The following is an 18,267-nucleotide window of genomic DNA, read 5'->3' as shown; positions in this document are numbered from 1 at the left end:
GAATTTATTACCTGATCTTTATAGTATGAGCCATCTCATCAGTTGAGTCAAGTTTCATCGGATATGATTGTTTTGGGTTATAAAAGTATAAGACTAGTTCATATTAAAACAGTAATACACTGCATACAGTTTGCATTTTGACGGAGAGCAGAGATCATTGCCTGCGACTTTCACAGGTCCACGAGGAAGCTCGAGGATGAAACATTAACCTCGAAAAATCATAAGGTTCCTCTCCCCGCCAACGGTAATGTTTTAATGTTTTGTTAGTAGGATCTTTTTTGGCATGAGACTGGATTAAACAAAAGCGTGCGCATCCATTGTCACCGTGGATTCAGTAGGTATAGGTTGTACAGATATATTCACCACTTGTATTTTAACGCACTCACTAAACAGAGAGTTGTGTTTCAGCTCCTTGTCTTCGCTATATATTATAAAGTGACCTTCTGCTACAGGAAGGGATTGGATGGCCATGGGTAATGTATAGTTGAATCAGTGAGGTTTCTTCACCCTATGACTTATACATTACACAGCTCTACTGACAAATCACATTTTCAGCTCAAAATGGTGAAAGTTGTCTGATAAAAGTAGCGCAATTACCACACATAACATGCTGATATGTACTAAATGTAGCAGATACACCGGAATAGAACGTAGTCTGTTTTAGTTTCCTCACAAAATATGTATAAACCTTTATTGTCCTGGCAGTACCACAAGTTCTGCACCCTGTCGCTAGAAGTAAAAATTGCAAAGTTAGTAAAAAGACCCACTCAGAGGGCTTTCCAGGGCCTGCGTGCACGGAGCTAACAACAGGGCACTTGACCGTAAATTCCCGCATTTCCCCGCAACGTATATGAGACCGCCGATAATCGATTAGCCACGCCTGCTGGCCGCTTGCAATGTTACTGCAGAGGCTGATCAGTCCTGAGTAGTTGCTGGCGCTGCAGGTGCAGCTATGGGGTGAATGCAAGCCTCCTGCAGCCTATATGGGATCGGTCACTGGGACAGACGAAACCATCAAACATCAGCTTAAGTAATGCAGCCGGGACTCTCATGCATCCTGCTTAGGAATCAGGAGGGAGAAAACCACCCCCTGCAGTATAACCCCTAAGGTAAGCCAAACAGAGACATGCAGGGAGCAATGCGGAATATAGCTATACAGTGCTGTTTTACGCACCCTTCTCCACGACACATAGACAAGCCGGTTGAAACATAATGGAACAGAATTTAAAGGGGCATGGTCCCTCTCTATGAGAAAAGGCTGGTAAGATGGATACTGCCAGGATGATTGATGCCATATGACATCACATTGAAAGTCAGTAGTGTTGACATAATAGATATACTGATGGAGACTAAACTAACTTTCTTGATGGGGCAACCTGATATTCCCAGTGAGCGGTGAATAACGGTCTAGGGGACACCCTGACCAATACTACCCCTCCCCCACGTTTACATACCTGTAGGAGATGAGATGGGGTCCAACATGTTCCTGGTGGGACGGTGTAGTAAATATACCGACACTGTCAGTATCAGCAAAAGAACCCGCAAGCATTATCATTATTATGTTTTATTTATAGAGCACCAGCAGATTCCATGGCTAAATCAATTAATTAGGGAGAATATAGCATTAAGGGTAACATGTATGATACATCTATTGTGTATCTTGCTTTTCAAAGCTTACAGTGTGCTTGTTCATATTGGCGGTAAATATAAAGAGAGTATGGTAGCGTATAATGTAACTGCTCTATCACTGGTCTCCTGTGAAGCCTTTCTTACAATAAATCCCGTGGATAGAGATGGTATGGAGCGGAAAGGCACCAGGCTTTGTTGGAACGCAGCCCAATGCTAAGCAGCGCAATAAAATCGGCATTGGTTAACTATTGGTATATTGATACAGCTCAATGATGAGATGGAAGCAAAATGTGACATCTTATCATTGAGCTGTATCAATATACCAATAGGGCTGCAACTAACGATTATTTTCATAATCGATTAGTTGGCAGATAATTTATTTCGATAAAATCGGATAAAAAATAAATGTACATTTTTCATTTATTTATAATAATAAACAAACAGCAGAATAAAAAACTTTGAGAAAAATACCTTTCTTGTTTTTATTTCCCAACCTGCCCCCCCCAGTTATGCACATTTGAGCCCAGGCTTGTTACATTGCCTCCCAGATATGCCACATACCCCCATATATGCCACTCTGCCCCTCCCACATATGCCACATACCCCCATATATGCGACTCTGCCCCTCCCACATATGCCACATACCCCCAGATAGGCCACTCTGCCCCTCCCCACATATGCCACATACCCCCAGATATGCCACTCTGCCCCCCCACATATGCCCTATATACCCTATATGCCTTATACCCCCTGAAAATGCCACTGTGCCCCCTGATATAACTTATACCTCAGTATGCCTTATACCCCCAGTCCTCCCCAATTTTGCCTTATACCCCCAGATATGCCACTCACCCCCCCCAAGATAAGCCACTCTGCCCCCTGATATGCCAATAGAAGCCCCAGTGGAAGTGCCGGTTGTAGCGGAGGTTGTCTGCGCACATCCTCTCTGGCAACTGGCGAACGTTGCACAATGCGCGCAGACCACCTCCGCTGTGCTGGACGATACTTCCGCCGGGGCTTCTATGGTAGATCACGTCGGAAGTGGAGGACAGTAGCGGAGGTTGTCTGCATCACACAGACACTCCCCAGCGCGGCGGGGGATCTGGATCTTAGTGTTATAATGCGACATCTATTTGAGGTAGGATTATAAAACTAGGGGTATTTTTTTTGCTCTGAAAAAAACCTAATTTTATTATATTCGTTGGCAGCTATTTTCATTATCTATTATTATTGATTAGTTGTTGCAGCCCTATATACCAATAGTTAACCAGTGCCGATTTTATTGCACTGCTCATGTGATAAGAAGAAGGATTAGAATTGGAGTGGAAAAGTGTCCATTACAAGGGTGGTGAATTTCCATGAAGATTGATGGGTTGTTGATGTATAGAGACCTAATGTCATGTCTGATGGGCATGTCCAAAGATTCAGGATTTCTACAAGCAGGTTCAAGTACAAAGGAAAAAGAGTGCCCTGCTCTTGTGAGCTTACAATCTAGAGGTTGTTTGAGAAACTGTAGGACTGTTTGTATAGGTGTTTGTTGATTGAATCAGGGACGATCTGTCGGGGCTCGTCGATGGAATGGGGGAACGATCTGTCGGGGCTCGTCGATGGAATGGGGGAACGATCTGTCGGGGCTCGTCGATGGAATAGGGGAACGATCTGTCGGGGGTCGTCGATGGAATGGGGGAACGATCTGTCGGGGCTCGTCGATGGAATGGGGGAACGATCTGTCGGGGCTCGTCGATGGAATGGGGGACGATCTGCCGGGGCTCGTCGATGGAATGGGGGATGATCTGCCGGGGCTCGTCGATGGAATGGGGGACGATCTGTCGGGGCTCGTCGATGGAATGGGGGACGATCTGTCGGGGCTCGTCGATGGAATGGGGGACGATCTGTCGGGGCTCGTCGATTTGAATGGGGGTTGTCGAGGGAATGGGGGACAAACTGTTGGGGGTCGTTGATTGTTCTGATGGTTTGATTAACATGCTGGTTGAGCGTAGGGAGGAAAGGTTGTATGCTTTAAAAAAGCGAGTTTTTAGAGAGCTTTTGAAGTTTGGGTATGAGGGAGAAAGTCTGATGGGTAGGGAATTCCAGAGAGGGGGTACAGCAGGGGTGAAATCCTGAATACAAGGTAGGAAGGGCTCTGTCTTTAATGGAGAAAAAAGGAGCATGTCAAATTTCTTTCAATATTGTTTGAGGTTTGTTCACCAAAGGGAGAGAGTTATTAGAGTTCATTTTGGAGGGCCAACACTGCTTCCTTTCTCCATGGAAAAGGCATGAACTGGTCCTGTATAAGGTACAATTATACAAAATGTAAGGAGAATAGAGAAATGTCTACGTGGATCAGATCACTGTAGAAGATCACTGGGGATGGACCTTCATAATCTATAGTGAAGTCAAGAAAGTGAAACAGCTGCCCTCTTGGTGAATAAACCCCTTTAATTTATATTCTGCTGGTTGATGTAAAAGTAAAATCCATTTTCACTGCTCACCTTATTCACCAGTTGTATTCACTATTGTGCTAAAGCCAGATTGGTATCTTTTGCTTTCCTTTGTGCCAGCACTGCCAGCTATGGTCTCTGACTGATTTAATTGCCCCGGGCAGAATGCTGCTCCGTGTATCCTTGCTGCTTGTTCATCAGCTGATGCAGAGAGGTAAGTGACTGGCCTTTGGGCTATGACTTGGGGAGTCGCTACACAATGCTTTATGTGCCCAGGCAAACTCAGCTAAAATATATTCTGCTGTCTGTGTGTTCCAGGAGTTGGAGAACCCCTTCAAAATGATGAAACTGAAGGAGTGGCCTGTGAGGGGCTAGGGTCCTCTCTAACATGGTACTTAAATGGGGTGAAGCAAAGGGCAAATGTAGGCAGAGAGCCCCCATTTCTGTTACCAGTTTCTTCTGGCAGTTCCAGTATACTCACCCTTACAGAAAGTATAGGTGATAACTGCAATGATACATCACAAAGAGAAGAATTGCTGAGTGTGCACTGTGAGTAAAGAAAATGTTATTTGGTGTGTAGTGTGCTCGGGATAGCCCTGCAGGGGCAACTAAGAGACTGAACCTTGGTTTCACAAAGCTGTATAAAAAAGGCCCGGGTAACAGTATCCATCCAACTAATGCTGGAGAAGGACCATGTTCAGCCTAAAAATTGTACTTTCAACCAGGGCAAACTCTAAGTTGTCAGGAACAGGGATTTCATGGAGATTTTATCTAAATCGATAGATTTGATTAGCCAGTGAGTCAGCCTACTTTCTGGGCCATCTATGAAAACTTAAGTCAGGCACCTTTGAATGGGTAAGCACTCTGAAGCTACCAGTCGTGCCTTGTAGGAAAGATAGCGCTGTCTACTTTGAGAAGACTTCATTGAGTGTACAAATGCCACTAAGATTACTCTGTAGGCAGTCTCTGGCATTTGGTGCTAAGAGGAACCTTGTCTCGTGTGAATAGAAAACATAATAATCTATACTGGATTATCTAACCGAGCTGGGTAAATGGAATCCTATGTGCTGAGATGTAGGTACATACAGGAGTATGTGAGATAAGTCTTCACCCCAGTATCCTCTTTCCCAGTGATTGCAATGGTAAAGTACACACCTTCTGTATGGGGGCCACTTGGAGTTGGCATAGGTACATCAGGTGTTGGACAGGGCAAGACTTAAAGGAAAGTGAGAGAGGTGTCAAATATATTCAGAACTAGTCCAAAGAGTAACCCAAACTAGAAGGGACAGTTACTAGGAGAGGGAAATACAAGAACTGAGTAGCGCTGAAAACCTATTAAGGTGCACGCATCTGTTAACGGGCTTCAGGAAAGAGCACATCTCAGCCTAAGATTGATTCCTCATAGAACTTTACAATCCTGTGACTGATTGGGCTGCAGCATTGATGGACGCTGTTTGTGTGCATGTTTTTCCGTAGTTCAAAGACATTGTGAAAGGAGTGTGATTTCCTTCCCATAATGAACTTTTAATTGTTTCCACCACAGTCCCTGCGGACACCGCTGGTAATACTAGGCATGCCCCTGCACACTCTCTACTCCTCCTCCTTGTCATCCGAACACAGCCTCCCTCGAGCTTTACTCTCAGAGACCAGGATGGGAGACTCACTCTAAACGCCACTCGCCTGCTCCTGCTTGACACGCGTAATATGGAAGGTAATGGAAGCCTCAAGGTCAAGGTCAGTACGGAGGACAATCAGGTCGGCAGATCATCTGTAACAGCAATGGGTGAGTGGCTGTCAAACTCCACATTCCTCCATCTAACACTTCTATGTCTCACCCACTCCCTTATTCACTCCTGTGTATTCATTACCTTTAACATTAACATATGGCATGATAGGTGTCCTCGCCACCCGAATTGAACTACCACTCATGGCATTTGTTGTGGGCGCGGCTGGAGTGATTGCTGGAATAATATTGGTGAATTCCCTCATCTGCTGCTTCTTACTAAGGAAGAAAAAGAAGGAATGTGAGTAAAATGTAACATGACGGGTGTTAAAGGTGTGCTTTGTGGGTGTTTATATGTAAGGAGGCTAAACAAGTGAGTGAAAGTATAGCTGAGGTCCCGGCAAAGAGCATGCGGCCGATACAACGCTAAACAAGGGCTGCTCAGGGTGTATAAGTGGCTTTATTTGTAAGATTGGCAAATTGTGAAATAAACCACATTGAAGAGTAGTGATAAGAGAAACATAAAAAGGATAGTGTCAATTAGATAAATTATAAATATTTTCATCCTTTTTGTAGATGGTGTGAGAAATCATCTGACCCTCAGGTGAGAATTCTTACTCAACTTCCCTTAATTAGGTGTGGAAATGCCACGTCACGGAGTTATGTATAATTCCCTAGCTAACTATTGATATTAGGCTTTCATTTAAACATTTAGGGGAATAATTTTAATCAAATTGGCACAACACACAGACATACAGTGTGTATATATATGGAAATATATGTATATTTGTATAATATTGATCTAAAAGATTTGTGCAAATGGGAGCTTGCTGGGCACTGAAACTCTAGATTAGTAAAACATCAGCATTTATGCAAATTTATATTTAGGATTTTAAGTTTTACTGAGTTGAGGTTGGACAAGACATTGTATATGGAGCTCTCCATGTATTTTCTCTTTATCCACAGCACGTCTAATAATATGAAGCTGAACAACAGTTGTCTTCCTCGAGAACACATGTCTCTGCCATCCAACCTCCAGCTAAATGACCTTCGATCCCAACATATAGGTATATCTGCCCCTATTTCAAAAACATAATGTCTCTTTTCCTGCAACAACCTTTATTGGTGTCTATATTAACCACTTATAGCTTTATATTTGGGTCATGGGTCCATTTAACAAGTGGATTTCCAAGCTGTGCACACCAGTGTGTAAAGCAAATGTGTGTTAATGGGGTATTCTTGATCTGCTTAAGAAAATCTTGTTAAACTGGGCGACTGGGGGCCAAGCGACTGGGGGCTCTATTCTATTATTGGCCTGAAAATGTTCTTCTTTATGTTAAGCACGTTGTTCAGTAAATGAACGATTTTAGTCTGACCATTCTATTTTAATCATCTCATTACCCACTTCAGTCAATAATGACAATATCTGGTGGTCAAGTCTTACTCATGAGACACAAACAACTTGTACGATTATGCAATAAATCAATCAGAATAAATGCAGCCAATAAAAGCACATTAATGTTGCAAATCTAAATTATAATCATGTATGCCCTGCCAGGGTATGATTTTTAATCAAGTTACATTACAGGGTGAGCAAGAGAGGTTTACTATTAAGAAAGGTTTAATTTATATTTAAATTCCATTTGACAAACACAAACTTTTACACGTATTGTACACACTAAATGCACACAGTTTTTTTTTATTGTTTTTTTTTTTTTATTGGCACGCATATTCTGTGTTGGCATTTCTGTCTTGTTGTAGTGCATGCATGTGTTATTTATGTAATCGTATACCAGTGCAATGTCTTTGGTCATGTTACATGTATGTAGATTTGCTTTCTGAATGCCAGAAATGTATCAATGTATCCCGTGTTATCTTTAGTGTATAGAATAGCATTGGTTTCTATGGGTGTATAGCTAGCGGAGAAGACATTTTATCACACAGTACTAGTGATAGCTTGTAACAATTCTGCGCGTTGACACACAACCGTTATCGTCAGTTCTGTTTTGGCGACAATGGAATCGAGCTCCCTTACGCAGCACTCCATAGAATACATATGTTCAAGGGATATGTCAAAACTAGAATTGATAAGACAAACCGGTGCATTAAAGTGGACACAAATATGGATATTGCTGTGTTGGTCCCAAAGAAAATAGTTTTATGAATCCTTCTAGTGGACCAATAGTCAAAGAGCAAGAGTCACATATATTTTCTGGACCCTACAGGTCCCTTCTCTAGATGTAAGAAGGGTTCTCTGAGGTCTGAAATATTATCTGACAGGTTACTCTATGGATGTCAGTCTACAAAAATGGCATCACAAATGTCCTTAGATCAGTTGAACACAATTTGTTGTCGTAAACTAATGGAGATATTCAGGTTGCCCAGTTCCATGCCTTTCTTTTGACATGTTATGAATCCATCATCCTTCCCACAGGACAGGATGTTTCGGCAGGAGAAACGCAGGAAGATGTGTCTGCGCATTGTAGAATCTTGTCTGGAAACGGTAAGCAATGTAGATATCAGCAATTACTCCTATGCAATGTTTTTTACATGCAAATTATTTTTTTGTTGGAATACAGCATCTGCTATTACAAATGACACATTGCTTAAAATACAGAATATTTAGATATTTAATTTTATGTTGCTTGACGTGTGATGTTTTTTATTGTTCAGCAGTGTGCAGCGCTTAATGTTTTACGCTTAATCCATCTTGTTTCCATGTGTTGTCAATAATTATGGCCGCTTCCCACTTATCTTCCTCGTCTCTCTTCTTTTTAGGCTTTGATCGTTTTCCACTAGTGGGCTATATTTATAAAGCACCCAGCGTGAGCAGCGATGAAATCTGGCTCTGATTTCCTTTCCCTTACACTTATCTCTCCTCCCATATTTTTTCTCCTCCATTTGATCAGAATTAAAACCATAAGCAATACCGATGGAACTAACCCTTCTGTATGATTTCTTGGGACACTGCATGTATTAGGATGTCATTCCACTCCTAATATGCAATAACAAAGATGTTGAAGGCTTCACAAGAGTTCAGAGGCATCCATTCCTGCGGCAATAACCGCTCTTTTTGGATTTCACCTTGAAACGGGGCATTGGGCTTCATTACACTGCATGAGTGACTGACTTTGTTGCCATTGACAGCATTATGAATACAATGGCAACGTGAGCTACATGTATCGGTTATTACATTCTATCTGCATGTTGCAGGGAACTTGATGTATCGCCAGTTAATTTTTTTAAGAATTACCTGATCTGTCCACTTGATCCTAAAATTCCCAAACATCTTATTACTTCAACTTTACAACTGCTAGTGAAGTTAAATCATGGTTTAAAGTGGTAATGCAAAATAAAGCTTAAGATGTATATATTCTGTACCCCAACAATTAATAAGCATTAAGGAAAAAAACACAAATGACCAACTAGAGCAATTAAAAAGAGGTCATATAAAAGGAATTTATATTTCAACAAATAAACATGTAGGAATAGGTGAACTTTGTTGTCTTTTTTTTTTTTTCTCTCAACCAAATTAACTTTAGTATGCAGCATTATGGATAATGATTTTTTTTTAATACTGAAATACTACAACTCTGTACCATAAAACGAGATTCCTTCTGAGAAACTTCTTCATACCATGTCTTTGTAGCCATCTGCTCTTTAATGATACCATTTGAATGATGGTATGAGAAACGCTAACTCAAGCATTTCCAAAGTATTTGTCAAAATGGAGATTTATTAAAGTGGTATAATGCTCAAATATAATAGTAAAAAAAATGCAATAGGCTGCAGGAAAAAAACTTTAACCCTTTCCTTAAAGGTGACAGTAAAACCTGTACTGTTATATTCACTGCTGTGTTTCAGCTTCTTCTAGTAAAAAACACAGCGTTTGAGTGATTCCTTGCAAAAGTGCCATATTATGGGTGATCTATAGAGAAGGGCGAGGACACGTTCAGCTGAATTGGAGGCCTTCCGTGTCTCCACTGTGTGGTACTGTGTTTCCAGAAGAGCTCCTTTCCTTCTTCCCCTCTGCTAAGGCTTTGAAATGCTACAAAAACAAGTCACAAGGTTAAACATATAAGCCTATACTTCGGATTGTTAACAATATTAGGCAGTATCTATACATTTTTCCTAATATACCTTATACCTAATGTATAAGTAACACAAACATCACATTTTCTGTGTCCCCAATTCCTGCCCAGACCAGATGATTCCAGTGTAATTTCTGTCTGATTTGAGTTTAAGGCATGCATTTGGACAACAGCCAAAATAGACAAAGCCAAGGTAGGTTAGATAAAAACAATTTCAATAAAAATACCCATCGGTGTGTGAAGTATTATGTCAACATACTGAAAGCCATGTTTGTCAAACCATCGCAACATTGATACTTTACCATGTTCAGCGCTATTTCCTGCACAGGAAATTCAGTAACTGGAAGCCGCTGTCAGCACACTGCACAGTGATCTAAGATGGGACCCTGACGACCTTTGCAGCATAAATGTTAGTGAATACTCAAGTTATTTTTCTCAGCCACTTCACTTTATGCTATAAAGGCCTCCATGTGCTTCTGTACCAAAAACAGTGTGAGATCTGCCAGGGATGGCCCTGAACCCTCTCATGTCAACTCCATTTATTTTTTTATTTTTTTTTTTATTTTTTTAAGAATAAACCTCACGGTACATTTCAGTCAAATTACAGAAGAGCTTAAACTTTAATTGGTTTATCTGAATTCTGACTTCTTGGGTGTGCAATGAAATTGGCAGCGAACATGAAAATGAAATAATAGGAAATGACATAATAAAATACAGATTTTGATAAGCCTGAGTTCCCCAGGCTTCGTAGTTCTTCAGAACAATGCTTCATGGAGAAGATGGGTCTAGTGGAATAATCTGATGCCCTATCTAATAGAGTTTGTTGTGTTTATGCTATAAGGAAATGACTGAAACGTATCTGCCAGGCCCATCTCACATGGTGCATCTCCAGACTATATAATATTATTATTAATACATTTCTTTCAGTATTGAAGGATTTTATATATGGTTGCTAGGCAACCATGACCTAACCATTTTCACAAGATTTGTTTACTGACCTGGGAATTCTTAAACTCTGAATAGAGAGAGAACAGCACATGCAAAGACTGTATCCTACTTTTGTAAACCGGGATATCCAGGATACCTGCATAAAAGCACAGATAAGTTATTCTCTTTTCTTAGTCTTATTAAAAACTTGAAAATTTAGAGAAAAAGCCTGAATATAAGACTACCCTATAGGAAAAAAAATTTAATAGTGAATATTAATTCACATGTAAACTATTTTTTCATATTTAATAAAAACTGATTGAGAAAAATGCATTTGTTTTTATTTCCTTTTATTTGCCAACCTGCCCCCCCCCCAGTTATGCATATCTGCCTCCCAGATATGCCTTATACCACTTATTTGCCACTTTGCCTCCCTGATATACACCTATATGCCACTCTGTCCCCCCAGACATACCAATCCATCCCAAGACTTGTCCCCCGTGCTTCAGACTCCCTGGTGTCCAGTGGGGGCAGCCGGTGAATGTCTGCCCGATGCCTGTAGACAACCTCTGCTGCTGCCTGTCACACCGGTGCTCCGTCATAGAAGCCCAGCGGAGGCTGTCTGTACGCATCGCACAGATGTTCACCGGCTGCCAGAGAGGAGGATCCGGGTCTCCTGCAGCGCCATGGGGGATCCTCCTCTCTGGCAACCGGTGAACATCTGCACTATGCCCGCAGACAACCTCCGCTGCTGGCCGGTACTCCCACTGGGGCTTCTATGGTGGAGCACCAGAAGGTCATGTCACGCCGGTGCTCTGTCATAGAAGCCCTGGCAGTAGTGTCTGGGAGCAGTGGAGGTTGTCCGCGGGCACTGTGCAAACGTCCATCAGCTGCCAGAGAGGAGGATTCAGTTCTCAGTGCTGCAGGGGATCAGGATTTTAGTCTTATAGTCCGACCTCGAATACAAGACGGATTTTTTGTTTTGTTTTAAGAAAAAACCTTGTCTTGTCCGAGGAAATACGGTATTCCAATTCACAAACTAATCGACAATGTTGAACTAAGCTCATGAAAAGACTTCTAGGTACAAGTAAGAGTACGGTTTAACATTGCTGTGTATGCACTTCTTTTACATTGTCATGTGCTGTTTTGATCAGGGGCAATAAGGTGAAAAATACATACCACAGATCAAGTCAATGTATGTGGGTAGATCACAATCTAAATCAGCGGTAGGAAGACTAACCTGAAAGGAAAAAAAAAAAAAAAAAACTTATGCTAAAATTGAAGAAATCACTTGCAGTAGTTTCAAATAGTGGCAGAATGGGGTTTAAATACCTTCCCGAGCAGCTCTTCAAACTCAGGTGGCCATTCTTGCATTAGCGTGTCTACCTCTGGCATTGGCCTGTGTTAAAGATAATGTGCATCCAGATAATAAATCCATGAAAAAATATTTTGGATGTTAACATTTAAATTAAAGTAACAGGATTATTTTGATGCATCGATGAGATTCTGGCATATAAAATAGTTTGGGGAAGAAGAAGAAACAAGGATTGCACTAAATACCGGGAATGATGAAAAATATTTCTGGCAAGAAAACTGCAATAAAACATTAGGTCTAGATAAAATAGTTTAGCACCGGGGTAGGCAAACTTCGGCTCTCCAGATGTTGTGGACTACATTTCCCTTGATGCTTTGCCAGCATTATGACTGTAAGAGCATTATGGGAGATGTAGTCCACAACATCAGGAAAGCCAAAGTTTGCCTACCCCTGGTTTAGCAGATAGTAGTTAAGTCTAAGCAGCTGAAGACAATAAAAATATGGTACACTGAATTAGGAGGCTTTCAACTACAATTCAGGGTGGATGGGCTTTTCTAGAATTACATTTTATATAGTTGGTTGTCTTTCTCTGAACTTTCCCCACTTTCTTAAATTGAATACTTAAGAAACATTAGTTCATGTAAATACCAACCTCACACATGTATATCTAAAGAAAGTTGCATTAAATTCAACAATTTATTGAATAAAGTGGGAGTTGCAAGATTTTAACTCAATTTTAACTCAATGGTAGTACTATGCACTGTGAAAGGCCTACCCAAGCGAGCTGCTTCTGCAAGAAAAGTGTGACTTGCCCTGTAAAATGCATGGTAAATATGTGTAAATTGTTGAAAATAACCTCACAGATTGAACTATGCATTATCCAGGACCACCTCAGCCCTTTTAAGGATGAATTGTGCTCTTCCTCAATGTAACTCAGTAAAGAACAATGATTTCTGAAAAGTGTTGATGACCCAGCACTCACCGAGTGTAGTGCACAGTAGCTGGAGGCTTGGAACGATGAAGTTCGCTGATACTCTCTATCCAGGTGTCAATGGCTTTACTGTTCCTTTCTGCATTTTCCAGACTTTTCACTTTAATCTGCTGCTGTATGAAATGGAGACAGTGGGAGAGGCAGCAATGAGCCAGGCTCCACAAAATATAGATAAGCCAGCTACCACTACTTTCTCACACACACATTCTCACTCTACTTCCATAATGTCATGTGCTTTTTCACTTACTGTGACACCATGCTGTTTGGAATTCTCTGTCAACCAAAGAGCCATGACAGTAGGATCGGACTGCTTTGTTGAAGGTTCATCCAGCGTCAAAAGGCCAAGATTATCTGGCTTCCCATCTGGTCGTGGCACCTGTAGATGGTGAAATGGACTTTTAGAACATTCAAAATAATAAGAACCTTGCTATATATATATATATATATATATATATATAATTTGTGCATTGTACATTTAGAAATTATAGATGAATCCCCTATTCTCACTGCAAAAAAAAACCAAACTACATACTTCAATGTGCATCCTTCATTTTGCACAAAACGGCTGCTCTTCCTGTGATTATAAGAACTCATGGTGTAAGCTATCATACCATGCATTTCATGGATATGTTAAACAAAGTAATAATAATCTTCAGAAAAGGGAAAGAAACACCCTTAACAGGTTTATTCTGTTTTGTAATGGATGCACCTTTAAAAAAGCATCAATGTCCCCAACAGCTGGAATAAAATCTGGGATGAAAGGCTTCAATCTGTGGTCCAGTTCTATGGTCTGTGGAGTATATCTGAGGAATACAAAATAATCCATGAACATCACTGCAAATTAAATTAATAATTAATTAAATTATGCGACTTCACAAATAAAATGCTAATAAAAAACCCCAAAATTCCTATAGATAAACACAACACGTTCCTCTAAAAATATATATTGGTCTATTCACCCATACAGGTCAACAAGATGTTTAAATGAAAAAGAAAATGCCACAACTCCTTAGAATTATCGTGCCAGGGGTGGGGCTGGCCTCAGAGGTGAGAGGATTCCATCCCATAAGTGGTTATGGCCACAGCACGCCTTGCCCCCAACACCCACCTCTCAATACTGGTGTTGTAAGGGAGCATGCGGGAGCTGCAACAAGGCATGGCGTCTACATGTGTCAATCCCTTCCGACACACTCACCTGGTAATATATTGGAACAACTCCTTGATTTCTGATGTTACTGGGAGATGCTCAAAATCTGCTGGATCATAACTGTACAAAAAAACAAAGAATCGGGTGCATCACTCAGAAAAAAAATCTAATAGAAAACCCTGCTAAATAGATTCTAATATTCTCAGGTTGTTTGGGGGCTAAAAGGCCACATTTGAGACACGCACATTTTGCTCCCATGCCCTATTTGGGGTGTATTTGAAACTGGCTGATTTAATTTACCCCAACCATATATTTTATTTAAACTAGACACTGAAATGGTAGTATTTTAACACTTTCCATTCACTAATTCTACCACCAGCCTTTGTCAAAGTTCGCAGCAGCAATTTCATTATGCAAAAAAAAAGAAATACAATCGATCACACAACGCCCTGTTTTTTTTGTGTGTTACTGGATGCCTCAATACCAAGGCACTTCAGCAACACCAGCTGAGTGAAGGAAGCGATCATTGAACACTTCTGAAGCTCTTTCAACCGCATGACGTGCCAGGCACGTCAATGGTCCTTAACTGCCTGTTTTTATGTGATGTGCCTTGCATGTCAATGGCTGCTAAGGGATTAAAGGACAGCCTTATTCTTTATTTTAGTTTATTTAGTGTGTGTTTCTAGTTGTATTTTAGCATGGGCTTATCCTCTCACCCAGCATTGGAGGTTTCATGTTCTTCTTCATCATCCTCTTCATCATCATCATCATCATCATCTGAATCCTCAGAGTCATCATTATCATCATCATCATCTGTCAGTCCTTGTGCAGGGACAATTCGTCCGTCACCAAGGTTTCCTTGCACTTTTTTCTTCTTCTTCCCATCCTGGGCATAATAAAAATAGAGTAAAAATTTAATAGTTTACATTTATTTACCATCTACAGAATATTTAGTTTAACAATTACTCTATTAAATGCCACAGGCTATTGCACAACCTACTAGTCATGACCTGCATCTAAGAGGGCAAAATTTAAATTGAAAAACATTTCTTTATTAAAAGGGTTTAGGGTTCTTTAATCTCTTAACTGGATGAACATTTTACAAATTACTACCAGGAAGATGATAGCTACAAAATCACTTTCACAGCTATGGATTAAACCACAGGTACAGGGGGAACTGTCCTCAATAACTTGTACACAGGCACAATACATTTGGAATGCAGAGCAATTCCCACAGCAACACATGCATAAGTACAAACATAGCAGCATACAAAAATGTGTACAATTCATATACTTGGCGTAACATCATACACAAGGATGTTATGGGCTGTGGTGTGCATGCACAGACATGCTTGTGGCACTTGACCATTTAAACATTTCTGAAAACAGGACAACATCTGTACTCAAAGATAGAGAGACATAAACAGAGCAGGATTTACATGATGCCTATATTACAAAGTCTCAAAAAAAGGCCAATGAATAGTTACCATGGTACTATCTTCTTCTTCACTAGTTACATTGGGGTCGGGCATTTCTCTGTTTCTGCCTGTCCTGGGCTTAGAAGGAACTGAAAAGGAAGCAAAATATTAAGAATTGTGCTTATATTAATAAAAATAAAGCACAAAAGAAATGTTTTGTACTTTTGGGAAGAGTAGTCAATCTCTCCAGTAGAGTTAAATACAAAACCGAATTTAAGTACAAGGATGCTTCGTGGATATCAAGTGTAAATATTAAAGCAATGGGGTCATTGTCCCATAGTATCTGTGGAGTAGGCTAATTTGGAAACAGTATACCTGTATTGGAAATAATGTTTTAATTGATAAAGTGCTGATGTATAATAATCTACCATAACGTTAAAATCAATTGAATATTATATATTCTATCTAAACCACATTTAAAAATTACAATAATAAAATGGGGGGCAGTACATATAGCATTTCAAGATTTCAACATGGAATTTTCACTCTGCTTTATAGAAGATTTTGCAGAACTTGAGTTTTGATATTAAAACAGTTCAGTGGATAAGGTATTACCTTAGAGACAGGGGAGAGAATGCTGTAGTTAATAGCGAGTATTCAGAGAAAGGTCTTGTAAATAGTGGGGTGCCTCAGTAATACATACCGGGACAAGTTATTTTTTATTAGTGATATTACAAAAAGTCTTGAAAGTAACAAGTGTGGTGGAATAAGGCAAATTGTTATCCTCCTGCTCTCATTCATGCAGAAGTGATAGTGTGCGTGTGTGTGTATATATATATATATATATATATATATATATATATATATAAATATATATATATATATAACGAGGACACATTTTAGCATAAGAGGTCATAACCTAAAACTAGAGGGTTAGTGGCTTATATGCAATGTAAAGAAGTTTAATTCACAGAAAGAGCGGTAAATAAGTGAAACAAGCTTCCAGCAGAAGTGATTCAAATACGCATGGGCTACCCTATCTATAATGCTACTATTTTTTTCTCAGAGCAAAAAAAGGACACACAAGATTTGCAGAATGGTTAAGACCTGCTATCAAATGATTCATATTAATGTATATTGTGGCATACTTCATTCCCCAGGTCGCTGAACTTTCTATACAGTGTCCATCTTTACCTGAATTCCTGGGGGTTGGAGAGTACAAACTTGCAACCTCTTCTGAATCGTTGATCTCAAGGCTCTCGTCGTATGGCTGGTTCTGAACAAACCGCGTCTGCAAAGCACATCGTGTCAGTAAATTTGTCAACCCTACGCTGGCCAGCATTACATTACATATCGCGCTAGTGTCTTATGATAGCCAGTTTTATGATGCAATCTTTCTAACCATGGTATAGCTCAGAATACTTGGGCAGGGAGTTACCTACATAATCTTATTAAACCTCTGCCCACCAAAATAAAAATGTGCCTCTGGTTGTTGCTGGGGCAAGTCATACAATAGTAATATGCTATTTCCTAAAGAGAACTACACATTGGTTTCACTGGAAGGTCAATAACGCCAAATCTTTCAGTGAAAAGCAAACCGTGTCAAGATCTCGGTGAAAACCAGACATTCTAATGCAAAACACCGCTTGGTTACTGGCCTCTCAGCGGCCCACGAACATCGCCTGTTTCCACACTAAGCAAGTTAGTAAGGAACATCAGGTATTTGCGATTGTGTGAGTGCGCACTGACACAGAACTCACAGCTCGCATATGAACCCCCAATAGATTTCTCTTTAGAGGCTGCTTTGAGCCTGAGCGGGGGCTACATAGTGCTTTTCGCACGTGAGGGGGAGGGTGACGAATGACCAGAGCTTTTAACATCTCCATGGCACTGTACTTTGCTTCGTGACAGACTCATCTTTCCTTACACCTGCAAATGAGCAAATGTTCTAAAAGTGCCCTCCAATAAACCCAACCCTGCTTCCAAAGGACCCGAATTAGTAAATATGTCTTCCCTATATTATGCAACATTCAACTGCGGTGCCCTCCTAGGACGCTAACCAATATACTATGCCACCTACAATTCTCACTACGTGGCTTTCCATTTCTCCCATTCTGCGTTACATTCCCGGGTGCAAAACAATGCAGTTACCTTCAGCCCCTCTGACTCCTCCATCATTCTCCTGCCCGCCTATCTGACGAAAATAGACACACCGACTACCGTTACCTCTATTCCAGCTTAGATTAGTCTTCCAAACACCCAATGCGGCATTACCATGGTAACCATGGTCACACTTCCGCCGCCTAAGCCATAGCGACGAAGACTTCCGATTCGAAGGTTGACATAGAATACGTCACATCCGGCCTCAAGGCACATATTCACTGACACGACCCTCGGTATGACACGCCAGTCATAAAACCATAGAGAGAAAAGTTAATTAAAAGACAGGGAACTACTTCCTGACAACTCCCTACGTTATTAGCGCCAACTACCGTTCAGTATACCTGGAGAGAAAAGCGTTGTGTGACGTGTGTTACGGCGTTTTAAAGAAGTATAGCAGTGTATGGGTTACTTGCTAACAATTA

The 18,267-nt window shown here is 40.6% G+C and overlaps 2 protein-coding genes across 2 annotated transcripts; one reads left to right on the top strand and one right to left on the bottom strand.

The window, feature by feature from the left end:
* Positions 1–919: 919 nt before the first annotated feature.
* On the top strand, positions 920–9,150 carry TMEM25 (transmembrane protein 25). The gene is made up of 9 exons (XM_053452484.1): positions 920–1,109; positions 4,200–4,284; positions 4,389–4,619; positions 5,614–5,853; positions 5,966–6,094; positions 6,370–6,397; positions 6,760–6,860; positions 8,228–8,296; positions 8,572–9,150. Exons 2-9 carry the CDS (start codon positions 4,236–4,238, stop codon positions 8,643–8,645), a joined length of 921 nt encoding a protein of 306 aa, XP_053308459.1. The 5' UTR covers positions 920–1,109; positions 4,200–4,235; the 3' UTR covers positions 8,646–9,150.
* Positions 9,151–9,238: 88 nt separating this feature from the next.
* On the bottom strand, positions 9,239–18,016 carry IFT46 (intraflagellar transport 46). The gene is made up of 12 exons (XM_053452487.1): positions 17,834–18,016; positions 16,877–16,973; positions 15,752–15,831; positions 14,981–15,150; positions 14,313–14,384; positions 13,827–13,920; positions 13,365–13,493; positions 13,109–13,230; positions 12,144–12,210; positions 11,991–12,051; positions 10,883–10,968; positions 9,239–9,841 (listed from the first exon to the last, which is right to left on the bottom strand). The coding sequence occupies exons 1-12, from the start codon at positions 17,858–17,860 to the stop codon at positions 9,746–9,748; spliced, it is 1,101 nt and encodes a 366-aa protein (XP_053308462.1). The 5' UTR covers positions 17,861–18,016; the 3' UTR covers positions 9,239–9,745.
* Positions 18,017–18,267: the final 251 nt, after the last annotated feature.

This window comes from Spea bombifrons, chromosome 12 (genome assembly GCF_027358695.1).
Source record: "Spea bombifrons isolate aSpeBom1 chromosome 12, aSpeBom1.2.pri, whole genome shotgun sequence".
Classification (NCBI taxonomy): domain Eukaryota; kingdom Metazoa; phylum Chordata; class Amphibia; order Anura; family Pelobatidae; genus Spea; species Spea bombifrons.
This window is presented reverse-complemented; position numbering and strand designations above follow the sequence as displayed.

What these genes read in the sequence shown, in the direction of transcription:
- IFT46 (XM_053452487.1), bottom strand. Translation starts at nt 17,860, where the DNA reads ATGATGGAGGAGTCAGAGGGGCTGAAG. An exon ending in ACATTGATGCTTTTTTAAAG is followed by an intron (nt 13,494 to 13,826) that starts GTGCATCCATTA and finishes CACCATCTACAG; the next exon opens with GTGCCACGACCAGATGGGAA. An exon ending in ATACATTGACTTGATCTGTG is followed by an intron (nt 10,969 to 11,990) that starts GTATGTATTTTT and finishes GCTTTTATGCAG; the next exon opens with GTATCCTGGATATCCCGGTT.
- TMEM25 (XM_053452484.1), top strand. Translation starts at nt 4,236, where the DNA reads ATGCTGCTCCGTGTATCCTTGCTGCTTGTTCATCAGCTGATGCAGAGA. An exon ending in AAGGAAGAAAAAGAAGGAAT is followed by an intron (nt 6,095 to 6,369) that starts GTGAGTAAAATG and finishes TCCTTTTTGTAG; the next exon opens with ATGGTGTGAGAAATCATCTG. An exon ending in CCTTCGATCCCAACATATAG is followed by an intron (nt 6,861 to 8,227) that starts GTATATCTGCCC and finishes TCCTTCCCACAG; the next exon opens with GACAGGATGTTTCGGCAGGA.